Source organism: Lathyrus oleraceus, chromosome 3 (assembly GCF_024323335.1).
Source record: "Lathyrus oleraceus cultivar Zhongwan6 chromosome 3, CAAS_Psat_ZW6_1.0, whole genome shotgun sequence".
In the NCBI taxonomy this organism is placed as follows: Eukaryota; Viridiplantae; Streptophyta; class Magnoliopsida; order Fabales; family Fabaceae; genus Lathyrus; species Lathyrus oleraceus.
In genome coordinates this window covers 137,328,628-137,347,260 of record NC_066581.1, presented here as the reverse complement: position 1 = coordinate 137,347,260, position 18,633 = coordinate 137,328,628, and the positions used below count along the sequence as shown (strand labels likewise).

The 18,633-nt window shown below is 37.7% G+C and overlaps 1 protein-coding gene across 1 annotated transcript; it reads right to left on the bottom strand.

Moving 5' to 3' along the window:
- Window positions 1-6,459: 6,459 nt before the first annotated feature.
- On the bottom strand, window positions 6,460-8,768 carry LOC127130055 (extensin-like). Its single transcript, XM_051059130.1, has 3 exons — window positions 8,474-8,768; window positions 6,769-7,536; window positions 6,460-6,656 (listed from the first exon to the last, which is right to left on the bottom strand). Exons 1-3 carry the CDS (start codon window positions 8,766-8,768, stop codon window positions 6,460-6,462), a joined length of 1,260 nt encoding a protein of 419 aa, XP_050915087.1.
- Between the last annotated feature and the right edge of the window lie 9,865 nt (window positions 8,769-18,633).

The window sequence follows — 18,633 nt, the reverse complement described above, 5'->3', positions numbered from 1 at the left end:
AAAAAATGATTTTAATTCAAAATATGGAAGAGGATTTTTTTTTTGTGAAAGTCCCATATTTTTTGGATTAAAAATGAAAATTCTATGAATAAAATAAAATAAGCTAATTAAAATATAAAATCAGAAAGTTAAATAAATGAGAAAAAACAAGGGCCATCAGATCTCCCTTTTAATTGAGGTGACAAATCTGATGGCCACGCGTGTGGTGTCCACCATACACACTAGTCAAAAGCGCTGCAAACATAGTCATGCAAAGAAAGGGCCAGGATTAAAATGTTTAAACATGATCACATGGTTGGGAGGGTGCCAACACACCATCGGAGCCCTAACTCTAGTCTTCTTCTCCGGTGGACCTCACCGGACTGGTCCACCACCAACCTCCATAAAAATAAAAAGTGAATACACTATTTTGAAGGAAAAATCCTCAGGAGTCCAAATATGACCTCAATTTTCTTCATTTCCAAGTATATTGAAAGATACATGGATTTGAAATTTGAGGAGTATGATCTGAGCTGCTTCGATTTGACCTTAAAGCAACTCAATCTTGTTGCCTACATTGGTAGGATTTCAGCCAACCAAAAACCAAGTGAAATGATGGATAATTGAGGGAGAATCGAAGAAGGTAAGTTTCATAAAATTCACCTTATGTTTGCAGTGATGAAGCTCGATCTGGATCTCAATTTTCTTGGGCTTGCTTCCACTAGCTTGTAGGAGATGAAATGGAAGCTAAAATGGTTTGGTCTCTTGGAGTTTCAACCTCAAAACAAAAGTGAAATTGAAACTCGTTTTCAAATGAAATCTTGAAGTTTATCTTATCAATAGAGGGTGGGAATGTTGCAGGAGGAAGGTTTGGGCAAGGTGTCCTTTATTCTGAGCAGAATGAGTTGTATTTATAGGCTTGGCGATTGATTTCCACACACTTCCATTCAAATGCCAAAAATAGTAATTCTAGTATGCATGCTTGCATAGGCATGTGATAGGCCCATGAAATGATTAGAAAAGGTCCAAAATGATGTGTAAACCAACCTTAAATAATATCATGAAGTCATGCATTAGTGAAATGAAAGTTGATCATGGAACTTACCAAATGAAGCCATGCATTACACTCATGCGCAAGTCCTTCGAAAATGCTCCAAATGCCATGATCTTGGATGATTTGGAAAGGTAACATGAAAGGGAACAACTTTTCTGTTGAAGAATTTTCCATTTGGAGCTTGGATCATGTTGAATTTTGAGGAATCAAACATAGTTGAAAATTTTCTAAGTTAAAAGTCAAATGACCACTTTTTCTACCTCGAGTATCTTTTTCTATGAGATTCAAATGAGAATTCTTCCTTAATCAAAGTTGTAGATATTTAATTCCTCTTAAATTTGGTCATAAATTAGAAACCATTTGAATCATTCATGAGGGAGTTATGGATTTTAGAAGTTGAAGAAAATTGTTTATTCAATGATGATGTCCCAAAATGACCTATAATGTTTCCTCTTGGTAAATTCACTTTCATGTTGAATTTGACATTTATCAAAGAAGAAAAGTTGGAGACGACATCTCGAATTTGATCATGAAACTTGGATGGACTTCATATGATAAAAAATAAACAAGCTATGGTCTTTGGAAGTTGATCTCCAAACTAGCGCACAAACAAAATGACCTATAATCTTTCACCATAAAAAATGACTTTCCAAGAAAAGATAGATATTGATGCCAACATGAAAGTTTTATGGAATGAAATAAAGAGTAACTTTTCTATTGGAATCATTTTCATATGACAAAACATTTAGGAAATAGGGTACCCAAGATTTGACCAGTTGAATTCCTATGGTCAACCTCTTTGAACCAACTTGCAAACTTGAAGTTATTTTGATCTTTGGGGCTTATGGAGAATCATATGTGTTTGAGATGATGTATAATGAAGTATACCTTGAAATATTTGACCAATTGTTGAAGAAACTTGCTGAGGAAGTCACACAAGATACCTAGATGAATTAGGGCTTCCAAGGCAAACAAGCTTCAAAACCTTGATGAATTCTTGATCAATATGATAAATAAAGAACATGGGGATCCATATATGATGCTTGGAAATATGGTTAAACTTTCCTTGGTTGATCTCTTCCACTGAGGGTCTCAAAACCTAGATATGAATTTGGTGGGGGCACAGATGGACACACACACACCTACAAAAGAGACAAAGTTATACATAGACATATTTTTGATATTTTGGTTAGTAAACAAAAGAAAATAAAGTATGATACAATCAAATGTGCTTGGTGATCTCTCCCAATGAAAACCTAATGAATGAGGGGTGAGGTGGATACCAAGGTGTGATCTCAAAGCCAATGCAAATGATGAGATAGCATGAGGGATCTTATGGTCAAAATTGGGGTCTTACAACTGCCTATATTTAAGGACATTATAGCTGAGGATGTGAAGGTTAAAATATTCATATCAACTCAATAGAATGGACTTAAATAACAACATCAAGAAACAAATTTTGGTCCTTAAGAGACCTCGTGATGCATATGATATGAAGATTAAAATAATCTTTGTGGGGAATATATTGCCACAAAGGAAAAGAATATGGAGAGACTGAAAATCCACATGAGAATAATTTATTACATAAGGAAAACTCACTGAGGAGACAAAGACTCTGGGGGGATAAAATTTATGCGTAGGTCAGGCTACGACCTAAAACTGCTAGAGACACGGATTGGGGAATAAAGCTATCTTCCTGGGACAAGAGTAAATCAGAATGAAACTGAAGTACTCAAGCCAAAGGAAATTCGATTTCATAAAGAAATACGAACACAAACTCAACTGGGGAAGAAAAACTTCAGCACAGAAGTAAAAGAGATATACTATCTACCACCGGTTACTGGGTAGGAAGATAATACACTTGGATAAAGGGACATCCGTTACAAGTTAGGGTAAACATATCAAGGATGAGGGAGTTAAGGATTTTTGAAGTTGAGGAAAATTGTTTATTCAATGATGATGACCCAAAATGACCTATAATGTTTCCTCATGGTAAATGCACTTTCATGTTGAATTTGACATTTATCAAAGAAGAAATGTTGGGTAAGACATCTTGAATGGTCTTCATATGATAAAAATTGAGAAAGTTATGGTCTTTGGAAGCTGACCTCCTAACTAGGGCACAAACAAAATTACCTATAATCTTTCACCATAAAAGATGACATTCCAAGCAAAATTAGCTATTGATGCCAACATGAAAGTTGTTTGGAATGGAATAAAGAGTAACTTTTCTCTTGGAATAATTTTCATATGACAAAAAATTTAGGATATAAGGTCTAGGGTACCCTAGATTTGACCAGTTGAATTCCTCTGGTCAACCTCTTTGAACCAACTTGCAAACTTGAAGTTCTTTTGATCTTTGGGACTCATGGAGAATCATATATGCTTGATATGATGTATAATGGAGTATCCCTCTAAATATTTGACCAATTGTTGAATAAACTTGCTGAGGAAGTCACACAAGATACCTAGATGAATTAGGGCTTCCAAGGAAAATAAGCTTCAAAACCTTGATGAATTCTTGATCAAAATGATAAATAAAGAACATGGGGATCCATATATGATGCTTAGAAATATTTTGAACCTTTACTTGATTGATATCTTGTACTGAGGGTCTCAAACCCTAGATATGAATTTGGTGGGGGCACAAATGGACACACACACACACACACACCTACAAAAGAGACAAAGCTATACATAGACATATTTTTGGTATTTTGGTTAGTAAACAAAGGAAAATAAAGTATGATATAATCAAATGTGCCTGGTGATCTCTCCCAATGCAAACCTAATGAATGAGGGGTGAGGAGGATACCAAGGTGTGATCACAAAGCCAATGCAAATAATGAGATAGAATGAGGGATCTTATGGTCAAAATTGGGGTCTTACAGCTACCCCTATTTAAGGACATTCAGGCCGAGGATGTGAAGATTAAAATCTCCGTATCAACTCAGTAGAATGGATTTAAATAACAACATCAAGAAATAAAATTTTCCCTTAGAGACATCGTGATGCATATGATATGTATGTTAAAATAATATTTGTGGGGAATATATTGGCACAAAGGAAAAGAATCTGGAGAGACTGAAAATACACAGGAGCATAATTTATTCCATAAGGAAAACTCAATGTGGACACAGAGACTCTTGGGGGATAAAAGCTATGCGTAAGTCAGACTACGACTTAAAACTGCTGGAAACACGAGAGAATTTCCATGAAAATAAATCAATGGAAAGACTCGGACAGGGGAATAAATCTATCTGCCGGGGACGAAAGTAGATCAGAACAAAACTGAAGTACCCAAGCCAAAGGAAATTCAATTTCACAAAGAAATACGAACAGAAACTCAACTGGGGAGAAAAACTTCGGCACAGGAGTAAAAGAGACATACTATATGCTATCGGTTAGGGTAAACATATCAAGGATGAGGGAGTTATGGATTTTAGAGGTTGAGGAAAATTGTTTGTTCAATGATGATGACTCAAAATGACCTATAATGTTTCCTCTTGGTAATGCCTTGCATGTTGAATTTGACATTTATCAAAGAGGAAAAGTTTGAGAAGAAATCTTGAATTCGATCCTGAAACTTGAATGGTATTCATATGATAAAAAATGAGCAAGTTATGGTCTTTGGAAGTTGACCTCCTAAATAGGGCATAGACAAAATGATTGATAATCTTTCACCATAAAAAATGATTTTCCAAGCAAAATTAACTATTGATGCCAAAATGAAAGTTGTTTGGAATGGCATAAAGAGTAACATTCATCTTGGAATCATTTTCATTTGACCAAAATTTTAAGAGATAGGGTCTAGGGTGAAGGTAGAGAAAAACAAGAAAGAGGGGGGGGGGGGGGGGGTTGAATTTTTTTTAAGATAATAAAAAACTTCTTGGAAATGAGACACACAAAAAATAAATAATATCAACAATGGATTTTTATACTGGTTCGCTTGAAATTCAAAGCTACTCCAGTCCACCCGGCCAAGGTGATTTCACCTTCGACAAGGACTTAATCCACTAATCTTGAAAGATTACAAAAAGGATCATCTTAGAGGATAAAGATCTCTTAGCCCTCTCAAGTTTACAGGCTTCACAAGTCACTTGAGGAGAATTCAACAAATAAATAGAATTACAGTAATGCTTAGTGCTTCTAGGTAAGCAGAAATTACACAAGGTAAGAACAAAAGAATTGTTCACACTTTTTAGAGCAGCAACTCGTGTGAGAAAGAGAATGAATAATAGATATGAAAGTAGTGTTGTGTTCTCATGTGTTTCCATTGTCTTCTTAGTGAAGTGATCCATCCTTTATATAGGAGTGATGAGAAGACCGTTGAATGACAGGATATTTGGGAGTGATGGATGATTAATGTCATTACTCTCTTTGTTCTTTCCAAAGCAGTTTTGGGGTGATATAACTTCCTTCTGAAAGTAGTTTCTTGCCATACGTGGAAGTCTTTATAGCTAAGTCTTTGGAGATCATTTCTGAGTAGAATGTTCAGATATCAGAGTTTCTGTTCAGCAAGTATATCTCAGATAGTTGCTTGCAGCTGATTGTGTTCAGAGGTTCTTGACGTCTTCCTGATGAATTCTCCAGAGAGTAAAAGCTCCAGATCCTAGAGTGCGCTCTTCCGCTTTAGAGTGTCTGATCTCTCTTTTTGTTTTGTACGCTTCCTTTAATTAGACTTAGAGCTTCTGCTGAGTATCTTCCAAGTGATTATTCTGAACTAGTATCTGTATCTGATGAATGTCTATCTGACTTCTTTGATTAGAGTCCTGCACGCTTAGATAAATTTTGTTAGGGTACCATTTTTGTTTCATCCTTTGTTATCATGAAAATCTTAGAGATAAATTGTAGATACTAGATTTGTTCTTACAATCTCCCCCTTTTTGATGACGACAAAAAAATTCAGAGTGATGATGAAACAATGTTATTATCAACAAAAATAATATTTCAGAGTCAGATGAGAGGTGACTCCTCCTAAGATGGATCATAGGATTTCTCAGAAGTTCTTACTAGACTTTCCTTGTGTGGTAGCTAGTTTGTACCTTAGTTGTTATCCTGCATAGCTTTAGTTTTCATAAGATATTAATGTGCGCAGTGCAACAAGAGGCTTAAATATATTTTCATCATAGCTGTTTTTATTCTCCCCCTTTTTTTCAGACTCAAAAAGACTTTGCGTCAAAACAGGTAAAAAAGGAAGTTTATATATATGATAATTGGATGCAGAGGCATCATTTGGAGCAGCTGAGTCAGCAGGTTCTGAATATGGTTGTTGACAGAGTCCCGATGATCCAATCTTGCTCGCACTATCTGTTGCTCCTTTTGCAGCTCTTCTAGAGTCTTCGAGACCAGAGGGGCGAAGTCAGAGTTTGATTGCTCCCCCTGAGCCAGAGCATTAGTGCTAGCCTTGGCAGCTTCTTCCGCAACTATGCGTGCTGCCTCTTCAGCGTCAGCTTTTGCTTTTGCCTCAGCTTCAACAGCAGCCACAACTTCAGCAATAACCTTCTATACAACTTCTCTAACCCGCCGCTCTTCTTCCAGACGAGCTTTCTCTTCTGCTTCTCTTCTGGCCTTTTCCTCTGCCTCTCTGACCAGTCGAGCCTATAGTCTTTCTCCAGCTTCTCTGATAAAGTCATTACGGACTTGTTCAGAGAGGCTTTTCAGTTTGAAAGCCTCATAGGTCATCCATATGATCACTCTGTTCCAGTGAATCCTCACTGCAGAGGGATCATCACTGATATCAGAGTTTTCAGATAGAGATCTGATCTTCTCCACTGAAGACTTAGCAAATAAAGAGATTTCTAGGGTGGGGAAGGTAGGTTCTGGTTCAGAGTTGGGGGATGGATATGTTGGTGGTGTTTGGGTAGTGTCAGCAGGAGTCTGAGAGGTAGGGATGATAATCTTTTCAGAGGGTGGTATGATGGGAGTATCAGAGGGTGGTATTGTGGGTTGTTCAGGTGGTGGATTTGGTGGTTGTTCAGATGGTGGTGTTTGTGGTTGTTCAGATGGTGGTGGAATTAGTTGTTTAGGTGGTGGAGTGTTAGCTTCTGGTTCAGGTTGTTGTTGTGAGGCAAGAACATGAGCCTGAAGCTGAGCCAATGTGGGGGATTGACGGTCAAAGGGTCCTGAATCATATGATATGATGTAGTAGGGTGAATATGAAGGTGTGGAGGAGATTGGTGAGATAGGTTCATTGAGCATTTCAGCTTCAGAAACTGGTAGGGTTATGGTGGATAGGTTAAATTTTAGAAATGAAGGTGATGGTGGGTTAGGGGTTGGAGTATCAGAGGGTTTGGTGGTAGATGGTAGGGGTTCAGATTGAGTGTAGATAGGGGTGGTATGGCAAAGAGAAGAAGCAATTTTCTTTAAATTGACAGTGCGAGAGTGAGGAGGAAAAGACTTACTCGGTGATTCGATCAGAGGGACTAGAGGTCTTGACACAAAAGTTTCCCCCAACTTTGCTTTCTTGGCCTTCTTTAACTTCTCAGAAGGCGTCGTTGTCTCTTCATAAAATTTGGTGGATGCTCAAGTAGCCAGTCCACAGAGAACTATGAGATGTCAACTCCTTGGCTTGCGAGATCCTTTAGATAGTGTGCCACAACCTTTGGAGGATCAATTTTTGAGAAAAGGTAGAGGCCACTAGGAATATTCCTCTGATCCTTGAGTGCTTCCCAGGAGGTATCTAACGAGGGTTTCACACTGATTTGCTCAATCAACCCCATGCTCTTCAGATTGCGAGTGTTCAGAGGCCTTCCAATGTCAACTGTGACATCTTCTATCAGATTGTGATGGATCAGGTGATCCATCAACCCGCTCTCGATCAGAACGTCAGTGATAAGCCTTCCCAGAGGGATGTAGGTTCTGGGCTTCATGTTGTTTCTGGTGTCTTTGACAGAGTCTCTGAGGTATTTGAAGAGCAGTGCTGGTAGACTCAACTTTGAGCCCTTTGTGAAGGCAATAAAGTATGCACTTCTGATCCGTGTTGATGTAGTCAGAAGAGTTAGAGGTTGGGCGGTGATAAATGTTTCCTAGAATGATCTTCAGCCAGACTCAGAGATTTTAGTGAAGTTCCTTATTTTTGGAGGATTTGCCTTCAGCGTTCTGTTGGAAAATGGTTAGGGCAATTTCCTGGGACATGTACTTTGCCCTAGGGTTGATATTGTAGATTCTTCTTCCCACTGTCTTCTCCATGTTCAGAAGGGAGGCGATTGACTTCTCAGTGGTGACAATCTTTACCCCCAGAACATGTGATACTATCTAGTGATCATATGAGTCTGGAAAGCGCCAGAACTCTTTTACCAGATAGGTATAGACAGGGCCATAAAGGCTTTGGAAATAGTTTTCCCACCCTTGCATTCTGAGTTCCTCAGTAAGGTCTATTCCATTTCGTTTCTTGTTCTAGCTTGTCAAATGGAGTGGCAAGATGGATATGTGGTTCACGATCCAAAATGTGTGGTTCTTTGTAAATAGGGGTAGAGACAACACTGGTTGTTGCAGTTGTTTGCTGAGAAGAAATGGGTGGTTGTTCCGTTGATTCCATTTGCTGAGAGTAGTTGTAGACAGATTGTTGTTGGGAATCCATGAGAGAGTTGATGAAGTAGATGAAGATTGATGAACTGTGATGAACTTGGGGAGCTTGAAGAAGGAAAGAGATTTGTGTAGGTTGTGAGTGTAAAGTGTAAAATTGTGAATAGTGAAACATATAAGTACACATAGAAGGAATGCAAAACGACATCGTTAGGAGAAGTTGAGAAGTTAGAAAATTAATGATGGCACATTAAACGAGTTGACACGCTTAGGAGATACATGATTACAGCTGATGATAGAAGTCTAATCCCCAAAACATCACACTGCTCGAGGAGATCTCAAGGGTCTGTCTCTTGATTTCTGCTAGACAACTATCTAGAAGATCCAAGGTCAGACACAAGATACCCCATGTGTTGATCTATTTGATCTTCAGGAATACCAAGGGATTGGATCCTGAGGATTTCTGATTTAGATGACTCCTAACTGGTAGAAGTATCAGAGTCAGATCCAGATACCAAATGTTATTTCATAGCCATATTTTGCTATTTTAGAGAAGCACATTAGATTTATTCTGGGAAAATTTCAATTTTTAAGTGTTTCAGAATAAATGAGAATCTATCTTCAGCGAGGGGTTTTATGAAAATGTCAGCCCATTGATGGTCTGTATCTTTAAATTTTAAAGATATTACCCTTTTGTGAACATAGTCTCTGATAAAATGATGTTTTATTTCTATGTGCTTAGCTCTAGAGTTCAAGATAGGGTTCTTACTGTTGGTGTAAGCCCTAGAGGCAAATACTTTTGGTACTTGTATCAAATGGTTTATTAATAATAAAAGGCTTTTTCTTTATTATGTTTGTTTAATAAAGTCCCTGGAATAGATAGTCCGTTTAATGTATCAAGTGTGACTTAATCATGAGACCACATTAAACATAAGGACATTATTCTTAAAGTATCCGTAGTCGAGCTTTATTGTGAAGTGGGATAACATTAAAGCATGGAGACTATTATATTTATAGACTGATGATCACATCTCATGGATCATAGATAAGGAGTTATCAAGTCTCAAACATAGGTATGAATATTAAGAGTAATATTTATACTGGATTGACCCGCTATGAGAATACTATATAGAATGTTATGAAAAGTGTCATAAGTTATTCTCATGGTGATAATGGTGTAAACCACTCTTCGACCTGAAACCACTATGGACCCTAGATGTAGAGTCGAGTGCTTTATTGCTGATCCAACATTGTCCGTAATTGGATAACCATAAAGACAGTTGATGGGTACTCCACAAAGCATGCTAAGGGACATGAGTGACCTAGATGGAATTTTCCCATCCCGCGTAACAGGATAGATGTCTATGGGCCCAATATTGAACTAGACAAGGATGACACGGTCTATGCCTTGTGTTCAATATAGACATAAGGGCAAAAGGGTAATTATACACATAATTATTATCACAGAAGGATTTGTCAGATCACATAACATTTTCGTGTCTTGGGTAGCAGTGATGTGTTGCTAGATACCGCTCACTGTTTATTATGTTAAATGCGTGATTTAATATAATTGCCAACGTCGCGAAAACCTACAGGGTCACACATAAAGGACGGATTGATGAGAGATAGAGTAACTAAGGAACACCGTAAGGTACGGTGCACTTAAGTGGAATACGAAATATGGTAAAGTACCACACGCTTAAGTGATTTTGGGCATATTATAAGATATGGGCCAAAATACACTTAAGTGGGCTTTTTAGCTTGAAGCCCACACAAGTGGTTCTATAAATAGAACCCTTGGGTAGAAGATTGTTACTCTTGCATTTCGTTTCTCTCTCTCTCTCTCACTCAAAGCCTTCATTCGTAACAGCTAGCACTGAGATTGAAGGAATCCGTTCGTGTGGACTGAGTAGAGGCGTTGTCGTCGTTCAACATTCGTGATCGCCACAAGAGGTAACGATTCTATCACTGATCATGCCCATTCGTAAGGATCATTAAAGGAGAAAATTTTAATTTCCGCCGCGTTTTGGATGGCCATTCTCCTTCAGTGGTATCAGAGCCACTTACGAAACCCTGAATCTGATAACTGTTTATTTTCTGTATTAATACGATTAAAGACAGAATGAATCAAAGATTAAATTGAGATCGATCAAGTTATATATATGATATAAGTAATCCTGATGCAAAATACATTATATATGATATAGTGTTCTTGTTTCGTTCATTCAAACACTGAATGGTTGTTTTCCTTTGAGCGATCAATGGTCGTTTTCTTCTTGATCCGACATTAGTATGGTGAAGCAATGACGTGTTGATCAATCATACTGAATCAACATTCAAGATGTGTTTGACGGTCTGAAATTGGTGCATCAGGGTTAGTGACGGCACAAGGGTTGTGTTGTCAGAGAGTTATGCGATTGGGGTTGTGACTGTACAAGAGTTGTGCTTTCTAACAAATTTTCGTACAGTGTTAACCGGTTAACGCATATGGTTAACCGGTTAACGTAAAACGGAATACTGTTTTCTAAATGATTTTCAAACAGTGTTAACCGGTTAACGCATGTGGTTAACCGGTTAACGCAAGACGGAATGCAGCTTCCTAACAGTTTTCAACAGTGTTAACCGGTTAACGTATTTGGTTAACCGGTTAACGCAAAACAGAATACAAATTATGAACAGATTTTCAAACAGTGTTAACCGGTTAACGCATATGGTTAACCGGTTAACGCAAGGCAAAATTCACCCGTTCGGCTAACTCTGCGTAATGTGATCGGTCGTCGAGATTTAATTTGGTTTTAATTGATTAAAAGAATTAAAATTGATAATAATAATAATGTGTTTATTATTGTCTTGTGGTGATTAGTTATGGCCTTAGTTTTCCTTTATTTTGTTTTGGGTTTTAAAATACGACCTGCGTGTCGTGCCTCTCTTTTAATCTCTAAATGTAACTTCTTTTCTCATCTCACTCCCTCGTATGTAAAACGAGTTTCTTTATGTAATGTAATGTTATGAAGAAAGCAAAGAAGTCAGTGCCAAAGGAGGACAACCTTGAAGATCTTGCTTGGAGAAGCTTAGATCGTTATTAGGTTAGCTTAGGTTCTCTCATTGGCTTGGGAGAACAATTGCGCTAGGGGCCATAACTGTTCCATTATATATGTATGTTGATACATGTGTATGTATGTTGATGCATGTGAGAGACGATTTATATGATAAATAAGCCGGTGAGATCAGAATAATTGCAAATTCCCTCAAATTAAATATTAAGTTTATGCTTTCCAAGTTTTAACACTCATCAAGACTAGTATCGAATAATGTAGGTTTCGCCTACGCGAGGTGCATGTTCTATATTAGTAAGGTGCGATGGGATAATTGTAATATCCAATTGTTAAAACAATGGGTCAAACTTGACTAAACAAATTATAATAAGATTATATATGTTTAGAAGCAAGAGTTGGAAATTATCCATGTGATGGATTGGAATAAGGAGTTATTCACCCAACTAAAATATTCGAGAGTTGTATTAGATACAATTGGAAGGAGTTCCTACCTAAATAACCTAGTTTTGTGTAATTCGTCTACGCGGACTTAGAATGAAGTGAAATATGGATCTCGACCCACTAGAAAATCTTCCAACGGAATTTTCCGAATCAAATGATGAGGGTCATTTGTTTTGAGTAAAATAGTGGGAGCATATTTAATTAAAGGCCTAATTAAATATGTTAATGATACTTATATTTTCATTAATTCTTATGTAGATTACCATGACAATAAACATCTTGCGATCAATCCTTGACAAATAAAAATTGTCTGGGAATATTTTTTTGGATTGGCACCGAAACCTGAGGATTATCCTCAAACATGATAAAAAGCTGTATGTCTTGGAGAAACCTGTTCCTGAAGAGAAACCTCCTAGTTCTGCACCTAAGGCAGAAAGAGATCCTTATAAGAAGTATGTCGATGTTGCCAATGAAACTGCTTGTCTCATGCTAACTACCATGAACTCAGAATTCCAAAAGCAACATGAGAACATGGCAGCGTTCGATATGATCGAACACCTGAAGATGCTCTATCAAGAGCAAGCAAGGCATGAGAGGTTTGAGGTTTCAAAAGCCCTTTTTCAAGGCAAGTTGGCTGAGGGAGCCCCTGTAGGTCCCCATGTGCTCAAGATGATTGGGTATGTGGAAAACCTTGAGAGATTGGGTTTTCCCCTCGGAAAGGAACTTGCGACTGATTTAATCTTGCAATCGTTGCCAGATAGATTCAGTCAATTTGTCCTAAATTTCAATATGAATGATATGGACAAATCTCTTCCTGAACTGCTCGCCATGTTAAGAACTGCTGAGCAGAATCTGAAGTCAAAAGGGAAGTCCATTCTAATGATCGGAAATGGAAAGAGACAGAACAAAAGGCCCACTAAGCAGGGTGATAAAGGGAAAGGCAAGGAAGTTTCCAAACCCAAACCCACCGTTGCTGCTTTAAAGCCTAGTGGAGGCATAGCAAAAGAAGGCACCTGCTTCCATTGCGGTAAGACCGGACACTGGAAGAGAAACTGCCCAAAGTACCTGGAAGATAAGAAGAATGGAGTAGAGACTTCAACTTCAGGTATTTTTGTTATTGAAATTAATTTATCTACTTCTGCATCATGGGTATTAGATATTGGATGCGGTTCTCACATTTGTACAAATGTGCAGGGACTAAAAAGGAGTAGAGATTTGGCAAAAGGTGAAGTCGACCTACGAGTTGGCAATGGGGCAAAGGTTGCTGCTTTAGCCGTAGGAACTTATGTATTGACTTTACCTAGCGGTTTAATAATTCAGTTAGAGAACTGTTATTATGTACCTGTAATTAGCAGGAATATTATTTCCATTTCTTGTTTGGACAAGTTTGGTTTTTCATTTATAATAAAGAACAATTGTTGCTCAATTTATTTGAATGATATATTCTATGCTACTGCACAAATGAACAATGGACTATATGTCCTTGATCTTGAAATGCCTATTTATAACATTAATACTAAAAGGATGAAACCTAATGAGTTGAATCCAACTTACCTTTGGCATTTTCGATTAGGCCACATAAATGAGAAATGCATTTCCAAACTCCATAAAGATGGACTGTTGGACTCTTTTGATTATGAATCATATGAGACATGCAGATCTTGTTTAATTGGAAAGATGACAAAGTCTCCATTCACAGGAAAAGGTGAAAGAGCTAATGATCTTTTGGCCCTCATACATACGGATGTATGTGGACCACTGAACATACCAGCCAAAGGAGGTTTTCAGTACTTCATCACATTCATTGATGATTTCAGTAGATATGGTTATGTGTATTTAATGAAACACAAATCAGAGTCCTTTGAAAAGTTCAAGGAATTCAAGAATGAAGTACAAAACTAACTAGGTAAGAATATTAAAACTCTTCGATCAGATCGAGGTGGTGAGTATTTAAGCCTAGAGTTTGATGACCATCTGAAAGAGTGTGGGATCCTATCCCAACTTACTCCTCCTGGAACACCCCAATGGAATGGTGTATCTGAGAGAAGAAATCGAACCCTGTTAGACATGGTCCGATCCATGATGAGTCACACCGATCTTCCAAACTCCTTTTGGGGACATGCACTATTGACAACAGCTTACACACTTAACCGTGTTCCATCCAAAAAGGTTGAGAAGACACCATATGAGATATGGAGTGGTAAGAAACCACATATGTCTTACATGAAGATTTGGGGTTGCGAAGTTTATGTGAAACGACAAATTTCAACTAAGCTTGAGCCCAAATCTGACAAATGCTTATTTGTGGGGTATCCTAAAGAAACAAGAGGGTATTACTTCTACAATCCTTCAGAGGGCAAAGTGTTTGTCGCTCGAACTGGAGTTTTCCTAGAAAAGGATTTTATTTCCAAAGGAATCAGTGGGAGGAAAGTAGAGCTTGAAGAAATTCAAGAATCACAAAGCATCGATACACCTATGGAGGAATTAGAGCAGGAAACACAAGTAGTTGTGGAAGAGAAACCTGCTCAAGTAGAACAAGACCAACGTAGGTCAAGCAGGATACGTCACCTACCTGAGAGATATGGATATCTCATAACAGATCAAGGTGATGTATTACTCATGGATCAAGATGAGCCTGTGACCTACCAAGAGGCCATAACTGGTCCCGAGTCTGAGAAGTGGCTAGAAGCCATGAAATATGAAATGGATTCCATATACACAAACCAAGTTTGGACCTTGGTAGAGCCTCCTGTAGGAGTTAACCCTATAGGATGCAAGTGGGTCTTCAAAAAGAAGATTGACATGGATGGTAAGGTACATACCTATAAGGCAAGACTGGTTGCAAAAGGATATAAACAAATTCATGGGGTTGACTATGATGAAACCTTTTCACCAGTTGCAATGCTTAAATCTGTTCGGATTTTACTTGCTATCGCTGCATATCATGATTATGAAATATGGCAGATGGATGTCAAAACTGCTTTCCTTAATGGGAATCTTCTTGAGGATGTGTACATGACACAACCTGAAGGATTTGACATACCAGAAGAAACCCAAAAGATATGTAACTTACAAAGGTCAATCTATGGATTGAAGCAAGCTTCCAGAAGCTGGAATCTTCATTTTGATGAAACAGTAAAACAATATGGATTCATCAAGAACGAAGATGAGTCTTGTGTCTATAAGAAGGTTAGTGGGAGCATGATCGTGTTCCTGGTATTATATGTAGATGACATATTACTCATTGGAAACGATGTCCCTACCCTGCAACAAGTAAAGTCTTAGTTGGGGAAATGCTTTTCTATGAAGGACCTAGGTGAAGCATCCTATATATTAGGAATCAGAATCTATAGAGATAGATCACAAAAATTGCTTGGCCTAAGTCAGAGTACGTACATAGATAAAATGTTGAGACGCTTTAACATGCATGATTCCAAGAAAGGATTCATACCTATGCAACATGGCATGTGTCTATCAAAAACACAATCCCCTTCAACTAAGGAAGAAAGGGATCACATGAATAAGATTCCATATGCATCTGCAATAGGATCTATCATGTATGCCATGTTATGTACTCGACCAGATGTCTCGTATGCTTTAAGTGCAACGAGTAGGTACCAATCTGATCCTGGTGATGCCCATTGGGTAGCTGTCAAGAATATCCTTAAGTACTTGAGAAGGACTAAGGACTCATTCTTGATATATGGAGGTCAGGAAGAGTTGGCTATAATTGGATACACCGATGCTAGCTTCCAGACAGATAAGGATGACTTTAGATCGCAATCTGGTTATGTGTTTTGCTTAAACGGTGGCGTTGTGAGCTGAAAAAGTTCAAAGCAAGATACAGTTGCTGATTCTACAACCGAGGCCGAGTATATTGCTGCCTCAAGTGCAGCAAAGGAAGCTGTTTGGATCAAAAAGTTTATTAGTGAACTTGACATAGTTCCTAGCATTGTGGATCACATTGGTCTCTATTGTGATAACAATGGTGCTATCGCACAAGCTAAGGAGCCTAGATCTCACCAACGATCCAAACACATACTTAGGCGTTATCACCTCATTCGAGAGATAATAGATAGAGGAGATGTGAAAATATGTAGAGTACCTACACTCGACAATATTGCTGACCCACTGACAAAACCTCTTGCGCAGCAGAAGCATGATGGCCATACTAGATCTATGGGCATTAGGGGTATGCCTGATTGGCTCTAGTGCTAGTGGGAGATTGTTGGTGTAAGCCCTAGAGGCCAATACTTTTGGTACTTGTATCGAATTGTTTATTAATAATAAAAGGCTTTTTCTTTATTATGTTTGTTTAATAAAGTCCCTGGAATAGATAGTCCGTTTAATGTATCAAGTGTGACTTAATCATGAGAGCACATTAAACATAAGGACACTATTCTTAAAGTATCCGTAGTCGAGCTTTATTGTGAAGTGGGATAACATTAAAGCATGGAGACTATTATGTTTATAGACTGATGATCACATCTCATGGATCATAGATAAGGAGTTATCAAGTCTCAAACATAGGTATGAATATTAAGAGTAAGATTTATACTGGATTGACCCGCTATGAGAATACTATATAGAATGTTATGCAAAGTGTCATAAGTTATTCTCATGGTGATAATGGTGTATACCACTCTTCGACCTGAAACCACTATGGACCCTAGATGTAGAGTCGAGTGCTTTATTGCTGATCCAACGTTGTCCGTAACTGAATAACCATAAAGACAGTTGATGGGTACTCCACAAAGCATGCTAAGGGACATGAGTGACCTAGAAGGAATTTGCCCATCCTGCGTAACAGGATAAATGTCTATGGGCCTGTAAGACCCCAATTTTGGCCCTAAGATCCCTCATGGCATCATATCATAACATTGCATTGCCTCAAAGATCATTGGACACCTTGCTTCCTTCCCTGTGGGTGGGATATTTCTTGAGAGTGGTTCTTGATCACCAAATATTGCTTGCATTTGTATATCATTGCTTTTCTTTCAATCACTAACCAAAATGTACAAAAATATGTCATTAACCTTTGTTACTTGCAGCCTAAGCAATCAAACAGTCAAGGCAATTCAAGTGAATCTTGTGTGCAAGAGATGAGGTTTCCATTGAGATATGGATCATGTGATCATCATATGGAGCTTATTTGAGCTGTAGGTTCATTTTGGAGCAAATTCCCAAGTGGTTAAGGCCCCAAATTCATCAGAATGTTTTCAGGTCATCTAAGGGCCTATGCAGTCAACTGAAAAGTCAAGTGTGGGTTTTGAATTGAGAAATTGAGCTTCTTCATCCCATTCATGTCCAAATAAGGCTTATTCATCATACCAAAGATCAAGGTTGAAGAATTTGAAGTCAAGTCAAAAGTTTCCAAAAATGGAAAGTGACCTATAATTTCAACTTTCCAAAAATGGCAAGTTTTTGATCCAGCTTCAACTCAACTTTCCAACATCAAAGAAGCTTCAAATGAAATTTTGTCCAACATGAAAGTTGAAGATCTCTCTCTCCCATTTCCAAAAAGTCCAAGATCATGAGCATCTGATGAATGGTTGACGAGATATGATCCAATCGTTGCCAAGTGTGCATGGAACTTCAAATGGCCATATCTTTTGATTCATAACTCCAAATTGAGTGGTTCTTTTTGCAATATTCTTCTCTTGACCTCTAATTTCCAAATCATGCATCATATTACATAAAATCTCATCACTTGATCATTTGCTATTTCAAGTCAATTTTGGAGGGAAACTTGAAAATTTAAAAATGGTGCATCATGAGAGCTTTCTACCATTGCCAATGTGTTTAAAAAATGATTTTGAGTGACTTTGATCAAGCACATGACACTGTTCACGTGGGTTTACTACATGCACCATGCAATTTTCAAGTTTTGGTCATAACACCTTATTTTCATTAATTTCAACTAAACATGATTAACTTTTAATTAAATTGAGATTAGGACATCATATAAATAGAAACCCTAACAGAATTTGAGATTAACTTGATCATTTCACCATTTCTAGATCAAAGAAATTTCTCCCTCCAAAATTTTCTCTCATTCATAATTCAAATTTTTTCCAAATAACACTGCATTTTTATTCCATATTCTTGTTCTCTGGTGTGGATTTAGTGCAAATCAAGCTTTGGATTGCTGAATTCGTGTAGAAATCAAGCATTGAAGTTCAAGAACTCAAAAATGGCAAATGCAAATTGAGCTAGATCTACACGTTTCCAAGCCTCAATTTCATCATCAAACTTCATAACAAGTGATTTGGAGTGGATTTGCATGCTTGCCTGGCCTGGAATCTGCAGAACTCAAGAACTGATCTTCAAGAGGTCACATTTTCGATCACCTTAATTCTCTGTTTTATGTGTATAATATTGTAGAACATTTGATGTTGATCAATCTGATATAAATTTCGTGTGATTTGGATAAGAATTGAGAGAAATATGCTTGATTGAAGTTTTGAATGTCAAACTTTATTTGCTTCGATTTGCATGAATCATGTTGAATTAGGATGAATTGATGCTTGATCTATAATCTCCATTGCATGAGCTTCGTTTTGGTATAATTTTTTG

Coding starts and splice junctions, on each gene's coding strand:
- LOC127130055 (XM_051059130.1), bottom strand. CDS start 8,768: ATGTCGTTTTGCATTCCTTCTATGTGTACTTATATGTTTCACTATTCA. Junction 7,537..8,473: donor AGAACCACACATTTTGGATC/GTGAACCACATA, acceptor AATTTTATGAAG/AGACAACGACGCCTTCTGAG. Junction 6,657..6,768: donor ATCTGAAAACTCTGATATCA/GTGATGATCCCT, acceptor TGACTTTATCAG/AGAAGCTGGAGAAAGACTAT.